The sequence below is a fragment of the Podarcis pityusensis genome, assembly GCF_964106645.2.
Source record: "Podarcis pityusensis genome assembly, chromosome: 1".
NCBI lineage: Eukaryota > Metazoa > Chordata > Lepidosauria > Squamata > Lacertidae > Podarcis > Podarcis pityusensis.
The window spans coordinates 42,145,177-42,165,658 of NC_138028.1; the positions used below are offsets into that span (position 1 = coordinate 42,145,177).

Below are 20,482 nucleotides of genomic sequence, written 5' to 3' on the forward strand. Positions count from 1 at the left end.
TTTCATTTGAAGACATTTGAATGATGGACATTCCCATGTTAACTGGTTTTGAAGGGGTTGGAATTAAGTGGGATTCCTCTTAATGCTGGAAGGGCACTCTTCCTGTGTCCGCTTGCCAAAGGCTCCCTCAGGATACATTTGATAAACTTCTGAAGAAATTCAGGTATCCATAGAACATTGCTTGAAAAGGACTGCTTTTCAAGGATTTTGATGTTCTCCTTTTTCATCTGTTGATTTAGGCCAGCAGCGGATTCTGAAAGTGATATCATTTTTGATCATGAAGATGACAACAGCAAAAATCCTATGGTGGTAAATACTGTAACTAAAAGTATCTTTCTGTGTCCTCTTACGAACAATTCTGATCTCTAATGTTATTCATCAGTTGCAGCCGTTCTGATACCATGAACTAATACAGCATCCAGTAATTTGATATTTATCACTTTGCATTAAAACCTGCATGCTGTACAAAATAAGCCAGGTTTAAATAGAGGCAGTCGATAAAGCTGTTGGGATTTTGTTAAGTGAATCCCGCCCTTAAAAAACCCAAGATCAATATAACTATCTGCATAACTGACACAGGCGGCACAAAATCAGTCCAACACGGCATTAAAACATCCTAAAAATACTTACCCAAGGACTTAAGATACTGAAACATGATTTTAAAAAAAACTTTAAATGTTTTCTTATAATGCCCAAAATGCATTAATATACCGTACTTTCCTGTGTATAAGACTAGGGTGTGTTTTTTTTTACTAAAAATAATGTTAAAAAGGGGAGGATAGTCTTATACACAGGGGCAATGTCCCCCCATTTTCTAAATTTTGAGTCCTCAAAAATAGGGGGCGTCTTATACACGGGGGTGTCTTATACACGGAAAAATACGGTAGGTTCCAGGCAAGCCTCACTGGGGAGGGCATTCCATAACCAGTGTGTCACCACTAGTCACTCCCTATCCACCTTTTTATGTTTGGAAGACCTAAAGAAGGACTTCTGATGAAGATCTTAAAGTCTGAGCCAATATATCCTGGAAGAGGGGATCCTTCAGGCAACCTGGCCCCAAGACTGTTAAGACTTTAAAGTTTATTACTACCTCTTTGAATTGAAATGGACTGGAAGCCCATGCACATGATGAAACATTGACATGATATGCTGATATCTACTAGTCACCATTAATAATCTGTCTGCCCGATTTTGGCTGAGCTGAAGTTCCCAGAATTTTTAAAAAAATGTTCTAATAAAGTCAATGCTTTAGGGACAAAAACTGGCCAGCTTTTTGACCAGATTTGACATTTCAAGTTTCACATCCCTAAGTGTTCCTTAGGATACTGCCTATAGAACTGTCTCAAAACACCCTTGCTTTGCATCCCTAGGCTGTTGGGGCTCTACACAAGAGCATTACTGACACTACTTCTTCTGGAGCGAAGTCAAATTCTTGTTCTGCTGTGAGAGCAGCAGCTGTGCCTTTGAATTCTGGAATGTAGAGCTTTCCAAAGGGCTGGTATAGAAAACATCTTCCACCTGCCATAAAAATATTGATTAGAACTCCAGTTAGATTTCTGGCTGTAGAAAGAACAAAGAAAAAAGAATTAAGCATTCTGCCTGGATCCTCGATTGACAGCTCACGTTGCTGGCAATGTATCTTGGATAGTCTGGGCAGGTGGACTCAACCTCCTCCCACATTGGCCTGCCAGCAAGTCCAGCCAAATCTATTGTCACTACCTAATATTGAGTCCAGCATTTTTGCACCATAGTTTTTATTGGTGCTTAAACTTAAGGGTGTTTCCTTAGTATTGTGTTTTACATGGCAGCATGCTCCAGTTATGAAGGTAAAACATTTGACAGGCTAATGGTCCAGATCTCAGGATGATAGGTTTGCATGGTTGAGGGTAGATTTGTACATACTGTTAATATTGTGAATCCAGTGCCCCCGCCCCAGTCTTATGTTAAGTGATCCTACAAGCAGGCAAAGGCATACAGGCTCATGCAAGTAAAATGCAGTGATGTGGTGGGGGCTCATGCCAATGCTTGATGTCAAGAAAAATAAAATTCAGTCCAAGTAAAAACAGAGCGCAATTTGATTTGGCACATAAAAACCACTGTGGTTTTAAAAAGTACGAGCACTCACCTGGGTTGTGAATATCGCTAGATATCTGGAGAATCTCTGTTTGCTTGCATTCTACTCTTGTGTTTATCTGACACAGGACGAAGGCTACAAAGGAAAAAATAGTCACAGTGAAGAGGATGAAACGTCAGCGATTCAGACTGTTCACCATCTGTACATTCAGGTTAGAAACTCTTAGACTGTGTTGTAGAAGACTGCATTTTAATTGAGCCTAAGGCAGCATTTGTACATCACAGGTGGATCATAGTTAATGGTTTACTATGAATGTGCAAATGATTCCCATGCCCCACTTCCCCTAGTTATCTTAGTTCCGTGGTGAGGAGGAATGAATTCATAGGGGTTGGCTTTTTTTGTTTTTTAATCTCTGTATCCAGCATTTATTTGGTGGTGGTGATTTTTAAATGACTCTGAAAACAAAACTGTTTGGCTTAGATTTCTATTTCACCCTATCACAAAAGCTCATTGCATTTAGGCTTCAAGGACAGTACATATGAAGTGTAGCCAGTTAGTAATGTTTATTAAAACCACACATGTTCATCCAAAGGGTAGGCTACAAACTTGAACAGTAAATGTTTAAATATGTTAATACCATCACAGTGATAAAGTAAGAATTGTGTTCAGTGCTAAGCATAACCATGAAGTGAATGTGGCTTCCTGTTTTTCAACTGTTTCTTCATCTTATATCTGAAGATGGAATATTGTGAAAAGAGCACTTTGCGGGATACCATTGACCAAGGCCTATATGAAGATACCAATCGCCTCTGGAGATTTTTCCGGGAAATTCTGGATGGATTAGCTTATATCCATGAAAAGGTGAGCTACATTCATGCCAAACTCAATCGATTTAAATAATTGGGCTTGTATTTGTTTTGTTTATGCTGTATTATTTCACTGTTGTTAGCTGCTCTGAGCCCGGCTTCGGCTGGGGAGAGTGGGATATAAATAAATTATTATTATTATTATTATTATTATTATTATTAATCCACTTTTACTCTGTCCATGCTCCAAAGTGCTCAGAGCTGCATAGATTATTATCTTCCACAATAAACTGTAGAGATGAGAGAGAGAAGGAATTTCACAACCTTTGCCAACCTGATACCTTCCATATGTTGTTAGACTATAGCTCCCATTATCCCTCACCAGGCTGTCAGGGGCTGCCGGGAGTTGTAGTCCTAGTCTGACTTTCTACCCACTGGTCCACACTGGTTCTTCTACAATACGAACAATATCCTATTTCAGGCATGTCCAACAGGTAGATCGTGATCTACTGGTAGATTGCAGGGTGTTCCTGGTAGATCCTGGCTGATCTCTGGCTGCTCAGTGATCTCCTTACAAAAAAGCAAAAACAACAACCCCAACTTTGGCTTACTAAAAAACAACTGAACAACTTTGGGAAGATCACTGCCAGTCTTTTTACAACAATGAGTAGATCACTGCCAGTTTTTTAATACTGTGAATAGATCACAGTCTGTTAGGAGTTGGACGTCCCTGTCCTATTTGATTTGCACATATTTTTCATTAGTTGCAAGAGACTTGGTTGATTGTTAGGAGTTTTCTAAGTAATGAGTGTTTTAATTAGAGCAAAGGGTATCTTTTCAAAAAGAGATGCTTTCAGCAAGGAAAGCCCCTTGTAAGTATATATGTTTAGCATTGCCTTCTTAGGAGCAATAGCAAATTCTTAGAGAAACTTAAAAAAAACTCCTCCATGAAGTAGGAACGCGTAGAATATTTAAAGATTGGATCTGAATTTAAGTTAGTTGCACTTAGTTCCCCTTGAAATCAGTGGAACCTAAACTTACATTGCAATCCTATACCAGTACAGTGGTACCTCGGTTAAGAACTTAATTTGTTCCTGAAGTCCGTTCTTAAACCAAGTCCGTTCTTAAACCAAGGCACGCTTTCCCTAATGAGACCTCCCACTGCTGGTGCCCTTCCACCGTTTGGCTTCCTTTCGTAGACCGAGGTAAAGTTTGCTAACCAGAACACTACTTCCGGTTTTGCGGAGTTCATAAACTGAATAGTTCGTTAACAGGGCTGTTCGTAAACCGAGGTACCACTGTTCTTGGGAAGTAAATCATGACTAACTTTCCTATTTATTTGAGTTGATGCAGCTAACTTAAGCAATGGTCCTATATACACCTACCTGAAAGTAACCCCCACTGAGCATAGTGGGAGTTATTTCTGAATAAACATGCATAAAATTGCATCGTTCACTGAGAAGCTCCACTTGGCTTCAGTGGGACATAGCTTTCTCTAATTTCCCAACAAATTGCAATTCCGGCCACTGTTGGGATACCGAGGGAAGTCCCCTCTGCAAATTTTAATCAGCAGGAAGACGTATATAGAAATATACAGTTTCTTAGGTATCTTGGGCCTATACCATATATATTGATATGTGATCCATATACATTCCAATTCTCTCATATCAAACTCTGTTTTATTTTATTAAAAGGGAATGATTCACCGAGATCTGAAACCTGTCAACATTTTTTTAGATTCCGAAGACCATGTGAAAATTGGTGATTTTGGTTTGGCAACAGATCACCCAGCATATGTAGTAGGTGCTTTTTTAAAAGTTGAACTATAAAAATGTATAATGTAAGCCATCTTGAAAAATAATTATTGCTACATAAAAGAGGTTGCATATTAGTTTTTGTTTGTATGCACAGTGTGGAAGAGCCGCTTTTTGATAGAAGATAATTGTGGTTTTTCACTGCACTGTCTCTTTGTACTTTGTCACTTCAGTAGTATGTATTACATTTTAATCCTACTGTTCTTTTAAGGCACTCAGAGCTCTGTACATTGTACCTTCACATTATCAATTCTTTTGAGTTAGTGCTATCCTGTACATACTGGCCCTGTGAGTTTCATAACTGAGAAGAGATTTGAATCTAGTACTTGTGTCTGTTGCATAGATTTTGGAATATCTACAGTTTTGAACCATCCAACAATCTGGGGAGGAATACAATTCAGGTTTTCTGGGGTTTCTTTTTCAGGCAGACACAAGACAAGGAGAAGGAGAGGATGGTTTGGCGAAAAGTGATCCTTCTGGTAAGTACAGTGGTACCTCGGGTTACATACGCTTCAGGTTACAGACTCCGCTAACCCAGAAATAGTACCTCGGGTTAAGAACTTTGCTTCAGGATGAGAACAGAAATCGTGCTCCGGCGGTGCGGCAGCAGCAGGAGGCCCCATTAGCTAAAGTGGTGCTTCAGGTTAAGAACAGTTTCAGATTAAGAACGGACCTCCAGAACGAATTAAGTACTTAACCCGAGGTACCACTGTATAAGCAAATTATTTATACAAAACATTAATTGCTTGTAATGTACTGTAAGAGAGATGGTAATTACAGGATTGCTAAAAAGTTGGACTAATACCACTATTTGGACAAATACTTTAAAACAACAACCAACTTCTCCATTTAAAGAAAATACTATGAAATGCCTAGATTTTCCTTGACTTTGACAGTGTTTCTGCGGTGCAGTTGATAACTAAGTGTTGTCCTTAATAGGAAACTTAACAGGAATGGTTGGCACCGCTCTTTATGTGAGCCCAGAGGTCCAAGGAAATACTAAATCTACTTACAATCAGGTAAAAGTCCCTTTGGAAACTATGTTAGGTATGAGGGCTTTTTTGATCCCGGTCTCGTGAGTTGAATGTAGAGATCTTTCTGTGCATAGGGTGCCTGTCAGCTGCTAGTTTTCCATGCTGAAATTCCTGTGCTCCCTCCAAAAGCACTGCTGAAGTTCCTTTGCCCATTATGACAAGGGAGCCCAGCAAGGAGAGATAGGATTGGCAACACACACGTGCGTGCGCATGCGCGCACACACACACACAGACTGAAATAATTTGTAGATGTGCCTTCCTCTAGCACATGGAGATCTTAAGATTCTGCTCTCCTTATCTAAATCAAATTCAGTTACAAAATGTTGCTTGAATGTTACGTCAGAAAACAGTCTCAGTAAGGTCCCCCAAAAGGAATGGGTCTGCAGTAAGGTAAAGCGAGCAGATTGTGGCTCCGTGCTTAGCCTTATTAGAATGGTTGTAAACTCAGGGGAATGGGTAGCGACATATTATTTCCCTCTTTGCAACTACACTTACTTATACTTTCAATCTTTTTCTACTAGAAAGTGGACCTCTTCAGTTTGGGCATAATATTCTTTGAGATGTCTTACCATCCGTTGACGACTGCATCGGAAAGGATCTTTGTTCTCAGTCAGCTAAGGCTTGTACGTATGAAAGCTTCATAATAACCTGTCAAACATGACTTGTTGCTTATGTCACGTACAGATTTCTCTCTGGATCCATTGTAAAACTCTAGTTCCAGAACTTAATGCAAATATATTTTTAAAAATAAATATCTAGACCAGAACTTCCTGTTGACCTTTTCCAGAGATTATTAGTTTTTAATCATGTCCCTCCACCCACTAAGCCAATACAAAGTCTCTATAGAGCATAGATTTTATTTTCTGCTGTGTTAAGTAAAATACATTAGACCTGCTGCAAAAATTGTTTGTGATAAGAAAGGGGGCTGCTACCTTCAACGTTGCCTGGGGTGGTAGGAGAACTCTACTGCTCTTACTTTTACTTGTAAAAAGCATGAAGGGAAAGTATTTGCAGTGGTATTGCACATTAATAGACACGTACCTGATGCAATGGGGACGCAGGTGGCGCTGTGGGTTAAACCACAGAGCCTAGGACTTGCCAATCAGAAGGTCGGCGGTTCAAATCCCCGCGACAGGGTGAGCTCCCGTTGCTCAGTCCCTGCTCCTGCCAACCTAGCAGTTCAAAAGCACGTCAAAGTGCAAGTAGATAAATAGGTACCGCTCCGGCAGGAAGGTAAATGGCGTTTCCGTGCGCTGCTCTGGTTCGCCAGAAGCGGCTTAGTCATGCTGGCCACATGACCCGGAAGCTGTACGCCAGCTCCCTCGGCCAATAAAGCGAGATGAGCGCCGCAACCCCAGAGTCAGCCACAACTAGACCTAATGGTCAGGGGTCTCCTTTACCTTTACCTTACCTGATGCAATGCATAATGAGCCAGTGTCTGGCCTGTGGGATCTATGTTTGCTGTGGGATCTATGTTTACATGTGGGATCTATGTTTGCTGTGCAGTGGTACAAATAAATAGCTGTAGAATCTACACCGCCATCTGGCAGAATTGCTGGTGTGACTGCTTTGCCAACAATGAACACTCAGTTTTGAGTGGCATCCCTCAGCTGTTAAAACCCTGGAAATATGCACTTGGACATTTGACTGAAGTACTTGCAATCTTTAAATTATATTGTTCTGATTGCAAAAAAATTCTGGTTTTGGGGAAGCACATCTTTTGCAACTTTCTTCGTGTTTGATTCTACTCTGCTTTATTTCCCAGCCTTCTATTGAATTTCCAGAAGACTTCGATGAAGTGAAGAATGCAAAACAGGTATTCATAAACCTTTTTCAGTTGCTGTGTTCTGTGTTCTCAAAGTTTAATCATAATTTTACCCTCTTTGTTTCACACCAGTGCACGCCCAAGCAATTACAATATAGCACTAGAGACATAGGAAAATAAATTATAAAAAGGGGAAGTAAACTACTGACACTGAAGTGTTAAGCCTGCAGAGCTCATTAGAATGGCTCCAAAAGATTAATTTACTCTGGAACTTATGCCACTTGTGGAATATTGACGTTACAGTTATTTACGTTAAGTGTGGTGTTGGGAAGATGCGACTAAAAAGAGCAATATTTTTAAAACAAAACAAAACGGGACTATATATTTTTGCTTCTTTTTTTAGAAATTGGTTATTGCTTGGCTGTTGAACCATGATCCTTCCAAAAGACCAACTGCTATGGAGCTGTTAAAGAGTGAACACCTTCCTCCACCTCAGATGGAGGAGTCTGAACTTCACGAAGTGCTTCATCATACTTTAGCAAATGTGGATGGGAAAGCTTACCGGACAATGATGGGTCAGATATTTTCACAGCGCATCTCTCCTGCAATTGATTACACCTATGACAGTGACATTCTCAAGGTTTGCTTTAAATTTAATGACTAGTACCCTGCAGGAATAATAAAATAAATAAATAAATAACCCACAGCTGCTGTTGAAATCTGAGGTCTTACAATTTACTCCTTTGTTAGGCTAGGGCCAGGCGATGCTGCAGTCCAGTTTATATGAATGTCTTCAGGTGTCACACTCATCCAGAACTGAATACTTTTGCTTGATATCTTACATAAGGTTATGCATGTTCACCTGTGCAGATATTAGATGATAATATGGGCGAATAAATGCCCTACTCCTGATTGTGCCCCCAAATGCCTCACACCAGTGATGCTTGCACATAGATGTACATTTCCAATGAGCAGATCAACTTATCTGCATAGCAGGTAAGAGAGAATTGCTTGGAACTTAAGATCTGAGACTTTCCCAACTTTTCCTTCCCACGACAGCCTCCTATAAAGATGTTTCTGAAGGTTTAGGAGGGTACCTATGGAACAATAGCAGCTCGGGCAAATTGGTATATACCTTGCGAGAGCAGAACTGCTTTCTACTTTTGCTAGGAACAAAGCTTATGGAAATTAAGCATTTTCAACACTTGACAATGTGCCATATAAAACCAAGTTGCAGTAGTAGTGCTTCCAACATTGGCATTAAAGATGTCAATATCTATGTCCCCTTCTTATGCTTGAAAGCACAGAACATGCAGTTATAACTACATGTTATTTTCCTTTTACCAGGCTACATGGAGGAGGCACAAAACGTTTGCAAAAGCTTTTTGTTCCCTGTCTCCAATGCCGCTCTTATTTTTATTTATAGATGTAAAATGCTGTTAAGGCATGAGGGCATAAAGACTCCTGCTCCCAATTTAATACCTTTCTACATGACTAGAAATGTGAAAAACAGGTGTTGCAGTGGAGACATTATTTTTAGCAGCGTTTTTAGCAAATGGTACTGTTCTGACACCTCTGTTGCATTTTCCCTTTATGTCCTAGGGCCTGTTTTTGTTTTTAAACCATGTGGATTCTCTCCTTTTTAATCCTCACATAGGACAGAAATTCTGAGCCTAACCATCATATTTCCAGGAATACTGTAATGTTTAATCTTTAAATTATTAGTATAAAAAACACCCAACAGAGTGCAAAGGGGCCAATATTCAATGAAATGATCTGCTAGTAAAAACTAATGTTAGACTCTTTGCTGAGTATAACATCCATATTGCTTTCTCATGGTGTGACAGGATGGCTGTTCTGATTTGAGGTGGCTTGTACTTTGGATGTTTCCAGTGTTCAGAATTCCTTATGCATCATTATCATTTTGATTCCAGGGCAGTTTTTCAGTGCAGTCAATCAAGATTCAGCAACATGTATGTGAGACAGTCAGCCGAATCTTTAAAAGACATGGTATGTATGTTTACACTATTGGTTCTTGAATTTTTTTATACGTAAATTGGGGTAGGGAACTATTTTCTCTCTCTCAAAAAAAGTGGGGCCGGTGGATTACAGAGAGATTGATCAGCTTAAAGATTTTGCCTTTTTAGTTTTTCTTCTATCTTTAAAAATTGTTTGAGTAATTTAATAAACTGAAGGCGAATAATTGAACATCAAACTGTTCACCTTTCCAGAGCCAGTCCAAAAACACTTGTCTGTTGTGGGTCGCTGTGGTGATTTTAATTCCCCTACAACAGAGCACGATTTAGCAGTCTTATTCTGCCAAATAAGATTCGGCACATATTCTAAATTTTCTTATGTCAGGTAGCATTCATAGGCACAATTTTCCAGGATGATGTCTATTGAAATTAAGGGACTCTGCCCAGGAACCCATAATGCTCCAGTTTATTCCAGTAAGGTTTTCACAAGAAAAAGTACGTGTGAATTCTATGCAAAGAGAATTTAAGTGATCACCAAAACTACAGCGGCAATTCAGTCTTTTAGCAATGAGAGAGTCCTCTTTCTTCTCTGCACCTATTACAGGGGTAGGCCCAATATCTCTTACAGAGTCTTGACCAGCCAATCATGAACATACTGCTTTCCTATTAAGAAAGAAAGGAATGTTACATAGAGTGCATTGGCTTTCTAAAATTGTCTGTTAGTTCCCTGTTTGTGGTGCAGAAATTAGACTCTTTCAACCATTTTTGAACAGGAGCTATCAAGCTGCACACCCCCTTGCTTATGCCTAGGAACAGAAAACTGTACGAACACAATGAAGCTTCGTATTTGATGGATCACAGTGGAATGCTGGTGATGCTTCCTTATGATCTCAGGGTGAGTACTAGTGTGGAGTTAAGTGATCTTAGAGTTTCTGCCCAGCCTCTTTACCAACTTTCCTTTGTTGACGATGAGGGCTGATTCAGACACTGATGTTGGCATTGTAGGGTGGTCTTCCATTCCTATAAGACCTTACTACTTTGCAACCACTCTCCCTTCCCTCTTAAAAGATTCTCTCATGCAGAAACCTGACGCATTAAGGAAAAAGTTTCTAGTGTTTATAAAAGGCAGATTAACTCAGAATTGGCTTCATGTAGTCAACAACACATTCCCAACGTGACAAATTAGCTTCGTTAAGTATTTTTGTCACTACAAAATAGTAAATAATAATAATAGCAAATGATCGTGCAGTCTGATTGGAGGAAGTGTTTTAAAGAATTTTATTAGCTGCAATCGAAAAGGTGCTCTGACGTGCCTGTTCCTTTTTACCTCCTTATTTATTCATGTCATAGTTCCGACCAATTCTGCTAAAAATAAAAAGCTCATTTACAGGCAACAATTTCAAAGGGTTATTCTGTTCATTTAGCTATAAAATATTGATTACTGGAAGAATTTTACAAAATCTGAAACCACATAAATTAGAATGATTGGCTACGTAGATGAACCTACTGGAAATTTTGGTGGGAAACTTTCACTAGCATTGCCTATTTGGAATTAACATGAACTTTTGACAATTAATGGAAATCATTTCTGAAGTCCTATAATGATAGGAAGCCTAATTTTCTCTATTTCATTAAGTACCATGTTCACTGCAAAATCATTTCAACTACTTTTGTTTGATATGATATTTTTTTTATTGACAATCTGCATTTTACATTTTCCCCTCCAGATTCCTTTTGCAAGATACGTAGCTAGAAATAACATAACAAATTTGAAAAGGTAAGGGCATGGCCCAGGAATTATTTCATTCTTTCTTCAAATGTAGTACCTGCCTGTCTAATTGTTGTCCCTTTAAAAATAAATCTAACCTATATAGGAGACGCCATAGCTCACACTTTGCATCTTTTACCATTCCCTGGCATCTCCATTTACAAATGAATCTTGAGTAGCAGCACTGGAGAAGTCTCAAGTCACAGCAATTGTTGCAAGCAGATTGGGGGTAGATGAGTCAATAAGGTTTAGCACTGTAAAAGGCAGCTTCATATCTATTTGCCCAGACCTTTGGGAATGTCCAGTAATTGTTGATCTCTGCACATGATTTTATTGGCTGTGTTAATTGTTTGCTGTTGATATATTGTACGTTGCCATTTTTGTGTGTTGTAATTGTCCCTGGAACCTAGAGTTGCTGTATTTCAAAAAGTAAAATTCCTGACACCCGCAAAGTTGCTGAGCTTTTTCCCTCCCCCCCCCAAAATAGCAATAAATATGTCAAATAACTAAAAGTAAATAAAAAATGCTTTAAAATGTAAAATATTCACATTTTCCTCCCACCCTCCCAGATACTGTATTGAGCGGGTTTTCAGGCCTCGGAAATTAGACCGCTGTCATCCAAGAGAGCTCTTAGAATGTGCTTTGGATATAATCACTCCTGCTGGCAACAGTTTTCTACCTATTGCAGAAGCAATCTACACAATTTCTGAAATAATCCAAGAGTTTCCTGTGTTGCAGGCAAGTGTTCCTCTGTTTTCTTTTTCCCCAAAACATACAGTGTTTTAGTTTTTGTTTAGTTTAAAAGAAGGAGTCTCTTTCTCCTCCTGCACTTATCCCTTTAATGTTAGGGCAGAGTAGGAATGAATTTGGTCCATTTTATAGCTTGCCTTACAGAAGTCTTTCAAAATTTTATGCAGTTTAGTTTTTCTTGCCTCTCTACCCAACTGTAACATATCTTTGCCAGACTTCTCATCAATGAGTGTGTGTGTGTTTAGTATCTGTAAGCAAGACATTAAGGAGGAAATGTTAGATTTTTCCAAAGATTTTGACATACTTTCATTTGAAAAATCTCAAAACATTTTAAGAAAAAAAATTGTGAAGGAGAAGCAGATGTTATGAAACTGCAGGGAACTTGTACCAGCCAAGATTACTGGAAAATCACGCCGAGAACGCAGCCACAATCCAGCATGGCATAAACGTAGCCTTCATTTTTATTTATTGAAGCTTATATGTTAATGATTCTACAAATATTTATAAATTAAATACCAAATTTGAATAACTGGTTAGGATGCCAAGAACTGCTTGGATTTATGCAGTGAAGTTGCATTAGCTGAACAGAGTTTTTGATGTTTTCTGACACACACTCTTCACACCACAATACTATATTCCAAGCTGTTTTCCAAACTACTCCATTTCAAAACCACTTTTTGCAGTGCCAGGGTAGAGCGAGAAGGCTTCTGTCGCAGATGAATGAATCTAAGCCTGCTTAGACTCAGAGAACAAGTTTCATGGTTCATTGGATCCTGACCACTGTTTCCAAGTTGTACACAGCTAACACGGCTTAAGTGCAGTTTCAAACGAGTTCCTCCAAGTTTGAAGTACAGTTCTGTTCTGATGTGCAAGACACAATGCTATATACAGTGGTACCTCGGGTTAAGTACTTAATTCGTTCTGGAGGTCCGTACTTAACCTGAAACTGTTCTTAACCTGAAGCACCACTTTAGCTAATGGGGCCTCCTGCTGCTGCCGCGCCGCCGGAGCACGATTTCTGTTCTCATCCTGAAGCAAAGTTCTTAACCCGAGGTACTATTTCTGGGTTAGCAGAGTCTGTAACCTGAAGCGTATGTAACCTGAAGCGTATGTAACCCGAGGTACCACTGTATTCGGAGATTGAATGATTAGTGAACTTTTTTTTGCTGACTCAAATTTGGCTATCATTAAAAAAGTAATGGGCATTAACACCAAACTTTGCTCTTTCTTAGGAAAGAAACTATAGCATCTTCTTGAATCACACTGCCTTACTGAAAGCTATCCTCCTGCATTGCGGGATACCTGAAGACAAACTCAATCAAGTTTACATCATTCTCTATGATGCTGTGGTAAGTCATTTCATAGAATCATAGAATCATAGAGTTGGAAGAGACCACAAGGGCCATCGAGTCCAACCCCCTGCCAAGCAGGAAACACCATCAGAGCACTCCTGACATATGGTTGTCAAGCCTCTGCTTAAAGACCTCCAAAGAAGGAGACTCCACCACACTCCTTGGCAGCAAATTCCACTGTCGAACAGCTCTTACTGTCAGGAAGTTCTTCCTAATGTTTAGGTGGAATCTTCTTTCTTGTAGTTTGGATCCATTGCTCCGTGTCCGCTTCTCTGGAGCAGCAGAAAACAACCTTTCTCCCTCCTCTATGTGACATCCTTTTATATATTTGAACATGGCTATCATATCACCCCTTAACCTCCTCTTCTCCAGGCTAAACATGCCCAGCTCCCTAAGCCGTTCCTCATAAGGCATCGTTTCCAGGCCTTTGACCATTTTGGTTGCCCTCCTGTGGACACGTTCCAGTTTGTCAGTGTCCTTCTTGAATTGTGGTGCCCAAAACTGGACACAGTACTCCAGGTGAGGTCTGACCAGAGCAGAATACAGTGGCACTATTACTTCCCTTGATCTAGATGCTATACTCCTATTGATGCAGCCCAGAATTGCATTGGCTTTTTTAGCTGCCGCGTCACACTGTTGGCTCATGTCAAGTTTGTGGTCAACCAAGATTCCTAGATCCTTTTCACATGTACTGCTCTCAAGCCAGGTGTCACCCATCTTGTATTTGTGCCTCTCATTTTTTTTGAGAGGGTTTATGTGTTCAGTAACCACAAGACTTCTTTATTGGTTGCAGACAAGCTGCATAAATCATTGAAGTAGGTTTTGAAGGAGTGGCCAGCGGGAAAAGGAAGAGTAGGCGTTCATTAGGATCACAGAGAGGAGGAAAAGGCGATGGGTTCAAGTAGCAGGGAAGTAACGTTAAGGTGAACATTGGATCAAATGTCCCCAACTGCCTTTAGGCTGTGATGCACCAGCTCTGCTTGCCGTGATTCAGCAAAGGAGATTTGTACACACATCGTGCTGGTTCAGGAACCCTGGAGATAGTGGTGTGGATGCTTATTCTTCATACAGCATTGGTTTTCCTGTGGGCAGCATTTGTCCACAGCCACATTCTGGCACATGTTGCATGTAAAGCTTTTTTTACATAGGAAGCTGCCTTGTGCCTGTCCATCTAGCTATCGGGCTTCAGGGACTTGGCTGCCTCCCCTGTTTGGCAGTAGATAAGCAGAAACAAAGCAAAAGGAGTCTCTTGCTAGTTAGAAATTTTAACGCTCATAGCGTTATCCATTTCTAGGGATGAAGGTGCTCCCAATTAAGGGTTCCACCCAATTCCCAATTCCCCTCTTGTCATCCACGTCACTTCCGCACCTTGCAACCTGATCTCACAACCACTTTGCTTTCTGTGTTGCCACCTTATCTACACTCCTTGACCTTGGGCTGAGCAGATGGATGCTTTCCAGCGAAAGAGAGTCTGTTAACTCTCTCTCTCTCCCCCACTTCTCCCCCTCCTAGCTGTTCACCACCCAGTTCTTCCCAACTTTTGTCTTCTGAACTATGTCCGTCTGCAAACCACCGTTCCAAATCTGTACTGTCCCACTGCTCCAGGGAAGATTCAGGATCCTGGTCAGGAGCAGCAGGAGGGGAAGACTCCCACCAATTCCTCCTCAGTGCAGCCTCCGCAGCACGGTCCCTGACACTAGCTCAGTATTGTCCACACAGACTGGCAGTGGCTTTCCAGGGCTTCAACCCTGATATTTCCAACCCTACCTGGAGATGCTGAGGCTTGAACCCTGGGGCCACCTGAATGCAAAGCAAATACTTCACCACTGAGATGCAATCCTTCACCCAAAGCATAACCAGAGCAGGACTTAAGATCAGTTCAGGTGCAACACCAAATTCCAGGATTTGCATTCAGAGCTTCCTCCGAGGGCAGAGACAGAACTGTTGGGTTTCAGAGGGCAAGAAATGTTTAGTTGTGGTGTACCATTGGCGTAGTGGTAATACTTGCCTGTGTGCTTGCCTCAAACCTGCTCGGAGACTTTTTTTAACGCACCCAAGCATTTGATTGTTGATGTATGTCTCTCACTCAGTGGATTATTTTTAACTGTTTCTTTCTTGTATTTTTTTATTTGCAAATACAACAAAATGTTCTGTCACAGTGATCATTTGTGGGAAATACGTACTTGGGGGATGTTTAGTGTAATCACTTTTAGTTATAATTGGTGTATGGTTTTTAATATTTCTTCATTTTCTATGTAAGTTTCCTTGCGACCTTCCAATATAAGGAGACACGTAGATAAAGTGTAGTAATAATCTGCATATAAATGTTGAACATTTTACGGGTGACAGCACAGAAATTTAAATGTCACATTTTTTTTTATTTTACAAAATTTAAGCACTGCTTGGTTTTTTAAAAACACAAATTCTCTTTTAAGTCCCCCCCCAACCTAGAAATAAGAAAATATCAAACAGCTTGCATGTTGATCATTTATTTTGCTGCAGACTGAAAAATTAACTAAAAGAGAAGTGGAAGCCAAGTTCTGCAACATTTCTCTATCATCAAACAGTGTAAGTAATATGAAAATGCCTTGGTTGTGTTTGTGTGTGTTATTTTTGATGTATAGATACATTTATACCCCCCTCGAGCCCTGCGAGATTCTCAGTGTGGTTAAAAATTAAAAGCAACATGTTCAGTTTTCTTTCATAGTGCTATGGAGGTTCAAGAGAGTGTGCAAATACTTCCATGAGCATTTTACTTAACCTTTCTTTTTATATTCTCCTTCCCATTTATAACAGGCAGGACATAGCTACTCCCTCCCAGTCTTTTACATTGTTTGGCTTTGACCTGCATGCATTTTATATTTAACTTACCTGAGATTTCTCTATTGGAAACAGACAGTATTTAAACATACTGAAACCACTGGGAACTGTTGCCAATATGCAGATCACACCCATTTTTCTATCTGAATTAGGAAAGGGCACTAAGGTGCAAGATCAGTGCTTGGAGGCAGCAGTGAGCTGGAAGTAGGCCAGTAAATTGGAAGCTGAATCATGAAAAGCAGGTATGCTCCAGAATGGTCACTGGAAGCTCAGGAGTGCCTGTTTCCAGCTCAAGCTGATTCACCAGCTTTGGCTACTTCGGGGTGGAGATGACTTGTCCATTGTACTCCATGCTCTGCTAACTTCCAGAATAGGTTGTTGCAACACACTCTCGATGGCGCTGCCCTTGAAGATGATGCAGAAACTTCAACTGGTACAAAATGTTGGTCCAGAATACTGGCTGCGGCTCCATTTAGAACTCACATAGTCCCATTTTAAAACAGCTGCTTTGTTTGCCAGTTTGTTTTGCTGATAGGGCTTTCTGCTCTTGTGCCTTTAGTTCCAGCCAGCACGTAGCAATTCCTACATATGTGCTTTATTTATACCCATCTCTTGCCTTTCAGCTCGCTCAACTGTACAAATTCATTGAACAGAAAGGGGAGTTGCAAGATCTGATGCCATTGTTAAACACGATATTGAAGCAAAAGACGGGGGCCACCTCGCTGGTGAAACTTGGCATGAAAGAGCTGGAGGAAACAGTGGGTCTGCTAAAGAAACTTGGCATAAAAATTCAGGTTTGTAAGAGTTTTTAAAAAGTCAAAATAAATGGGTTAGAACCGTACAGTGGTACCTCAGGTTACATACGCTTCAGGTTACAGACTCCGCTAACCCAGAAATAGTACCTCGGGTTAAGAACTTTGCTTCAGGATGAGAACAGGAATTGTGCTCCGGCGGCGCGGCAGCAGCAGGAGGCCCCATTAGCTAAAGTAGTGCTTCAGGTTAAGTACGGACCTCTGGAACGAATTAAGTACTTAACCCGAGGTACCACTGTATTTCTTATGTGTCATAATCATGATTAATCATAACAGATCTTCTGGATTTAATTGCCATAAAGAAAGCACCTACTGAAGCTAGTCACCTTAAGTGCACAACATGCAAAAAATTTGCAATATGTAGTAATGGGGGACTTTTACTTTAAAGGGGGTTGGAGATCTGACCAGAAAATGACCAGCTGTACACCAATGCAGAGGATAAGCTTGAGACAGATGAATAACAATAGCTCTTGCACACCCCACCCTGTGAAAAGCCAGGCAGGAGGGGATAGATGCTGTTTAGGATCACTGCTGCCTTCCTTAGGGAATTTCAATTCTCATTTTAGTACCTGAAATAACTTTACATGCTTGTTAATTTGAACATTTGTACCATTTCTGCTTACTGCAGTTGCCTTAAGTCTAAGATGACAACATAAACTCAGCATTTTATCTTGCAGGTATCCATAAATTTGGGGCTGGTTTATAAAATACAGCAACACAATGGAATTATTTTTCAGTTTATTGCATATATTAAACGCAGACACAGGATAGTTACTGACATTCTCGCTGCTGGGGGAAGATATGATCATTTGGTGAGTGCTTATAAATTTGTGCTTATAAATTTAAGCTGTGATTGATACTTTTCTAGTATACCTCTGCTTTTTGTTTTCTCAGATTCCACAGTTCAGAGGCCCACAAGCAGTTGGTCCAGTTCCTTCAGCAGTTGGAGTCAGCATAGCTATAGACAGAATAAGCTCAGCAGTTTTGAGTATGGAAGAGCCTGTACGTTTGCATTCCTCTGCATTACATTTTTAAAATCATTTAAATGTAAACTCAGCAAAGAGTAACAAAGCTGCAGAAGTGTTAATCTCTTTCAAACATTATCAATGACATGAAAATATAGCAAATAGTCTTAAGACTGGTAATGCTTGTTTCACTTAAGTTTTTCATTACTGTAATTGGGGTCATGCAAATGGTGAAGGTGGAACTAATACCTGGATGCTTCCAACTGTGTAACGTAGAAATGCATGTAAACTTTTTTTTTGGAGGAAAAAACAGTTAAACTCTTTGTTTCCAAAAAGTCTCTGTCGGCTTCTCCAAATTGTTGTTTGCCCCCAGCCCGTGCACCTTCCAAGATGTCCAAATAATTATGATTATTAACCAAGAATATGACCATTATTTAGTAGCTAGGACTGCTTTATCTCTATCAAAAGCAAAGTTCACTGCCATTCTGACTTGTTTCAAAACCAGTGGTGGGGCAGTTCCTCAAGGATTCTAACCATTTGGTCCTCCCCCCTTCCTTTTCTTCCAGATTACAGTGAGCTCTTGCGACCTGTTAGTCGTTAGTGTTGGCCAAACGTCAATGGCAAGAGCTCTCAATATTGTTCAGAAGCTCTGGGCTGCTGGAATTGCTGCTGAAATCATGTACGACTGGTCCCAGGTAAATCGCCTAATATATTCATCATAGCACTCAATAACTTCCAGCTGCACAGCAGGACTCTCCCCCCCCCCCCATACCCTTGATTTGTTCTGTCCCCCTGGAACATATTTGGGGATGATTGACGGAGCGACTCCTGTTGTGTAGCTTGTTCCACCCATACAAGGATTTACAGTGGTACCTCAGGTTACATACACTTCAGGTTACAGACTCCGCTAACCCAGAAATATTACCTCGGGTTAAGAACTTTGCTTCAGGATGAGAACAGAAATCGTGCTCCGGCGGCGCGGCGGCAGCAGGAGGCCCCATTAGCTAAAGTGGTGCTTCAGGTTAAGAACAGTTTCAGGTTAAGGACAGACCTCCAGAACGAATTAAGTACTGAACCTGAGGTACCACTGTAGTTGAATCCCACCCCTTGGGTCTCACTTTTAAAATTGTTGAAACCTTATAAAGCTCAGCAACATATCTTGTATGAGCACTCCTCAAGTTTGCCCAAGCCGAGAAAACTTGATACTTTTGTCTGGTTTGGATTATATTTATTACATTTTAAAAAATATTTCCCTTCTTCCCTGAGAACTTAGAGGGGTGCAAAATTATCCCTCCTCCCCTCCCCCGCCCTTATCCCCACTGCAACTCTGTGAAGTAGATCAAGCTGAAGGACAGCGACTGGCCCAAGCAAGCTTGGTGGGAAGGGAGGGATTTGAACCCGGCTCTCCTCAGTTCAAGTGCATCATTCTCAGCCACACTGTCTTTCTGTGTGTCTATCTAGAAAACATTCAGTGCTGTGAAATCTAGTCTTTATTTTTTGTGTAATTTGTGGTCGTTTCAGTCCCAGGAGGAACTGCAGGAATATTGCAGGTGTTCTGGGATCACCTATGTGGCCCTCGTCTCTGATAAAGAAGGAAATCATGTAAAGGTAAAAAAGTGCCTGGGTTGCATCTTTCCCCTTCTGCTTTTCTTCGCCTGTTGTTTCTGCCCTGTTTGCTCACACTCCCAAATGTTGGGCGCTCTTTTGCACAGCGTTGTCTGAGGACACATAATGCAGCCACCTCGCTGATGATGCTCAAAGGAGGTCTAAGTCTGGTCAGTGTCTGGATGGGAGCAATTCAAAGGGGAATCAAACACCTGTTTTGCATTTTTGTAGGTGAAATCGTTTGAGAAGGAAAGGCAGACAGAGAAAAGGATTTTGGAATCTGATCTAGTAGATCATCTGGCTCAGAAACTGAGGACCAAATTCTGTGACGAAAGAAGCAACAGGTAGCTATAATGCGTAGTAACTTGGGGAAATAAGACACTAATTGCAGTAGGAGTAAAATTTGTATGCCACTTTTCCATATAAATGTGTTCCAAGGTGGCTCACAACAGAACAAAAACGCAAATCAGTACACAGTTACAATAACAATCAAATGCAAAATCATTTCAAAACACAAGGCCACAAATACCACATTTTGATTATATGTGTTTGTGTGAGTTTTAGACAGTCACAAGCATAATCCTTCCAGCAGTGTTGTTAGGCTCTGGGGCAGCTCACTGAACAGCAGTCTTCCTGGTTGATTTTGCAAACAGCTCAGGATAAATAAGTGCATATTGTTTGGAGTAAAATACAGAAGTTGTCATGTGTTGAACAACATAACAATTTATCACATCACCTTTTGATTTATTACCCAAATTGGCGATCATGTGGAAGGGGCATCTGAACTGCCACTTCCAGAGCCATTCTGGCTCACATTGCCCAGGGCCATACTTTGGTCCCCCTCCAGTTCCCTAGTTTTTCAACCCTGCACCATCGTTTCCTCCCTCTATCCCAGGTGTTGCAAAGCTAGGCAGTCATCAGACATCTCTCATGAATCTAGA

At 40.6% G+C, this 20,482-nt stretch overlaps 1 protein-coding gene across 1 annotated transcript in view; it reads left to right on the forward strand.

The window, feature by feature from the left end:
* Positions 1–20,482, forward strand: part of EIF2AK4 (eukaryotic translation initiation factor 2 alpha kinase 4) — a 46,803-nt gene that overhangs the window by 17,852 nt on the left and 8,469 nt on the right. The window contains exons 13-33 of the mRNA XM_080996385.1: positions 240–309; positions 2,202–2,285; positions 2,813–2,935; positions 4,575–4,679; positions 5,119–5,173; positions 5,634–5,713; positions 6,250–6,351; positions 7,494–7,544; positions 7,897–8,133; positions 9,428–9,503; positions 10,243–10,364; positions 11,197–11,246; positions 11,807–11,975; positions 13,220–13,336; positions 15,842–15,907; positions 16,783–16,953; positions 17,649–17,783; positions 17,866–17,973; positions 18,503–18,631; positions 19,458–19,544; positions 19,773–19,885. Coding sequence (XP_080852511.1) covers positions 240–309; positions 2,202–2,285; positions 2,813–2,935; positions 4,575–4,679; positions 5,119–5,173; positions 5,634–5,713; positions 6,250–6,351; positions 7,494–7,544; positions 7,897–8,133; positions 9,428–9,503; positions 10,243–10,364; positions 11,197–11,246; positions 11,807–11,975; positions 13,220–13,336; positions 15,842–15,907; positions 16,783–16,953; positions 17,649–17,783; positions 17,866–17,973; positions 18,503–18,631; positions 19,458–19,544; positions 19,773–19,885 — 2,250 coding nt within the window. The remainder of the gene's footprint in view (positions 1–239; positions 310–2,201; positions 2,286–2,812; positions 2,936–4,574; positions 4,680–5,118; positions 5,174–5,633; positions 5,714–6,249; positions 6,352–7,493; positions 7,545–7,896; positions 8,134–9,427; positions 9,504–10,242; positions 10,365–11,196; positions 11,247–11,806; positions 11,976–13,219; positions 13,337–15,841; positions 15,908–16,782; positions 16,954–17,648; positions 17,784–17,865; positions 17,974–18,502; positions 18,632–19,457; positions 19,545–19,772; positions 19,886–20,482) is intronic.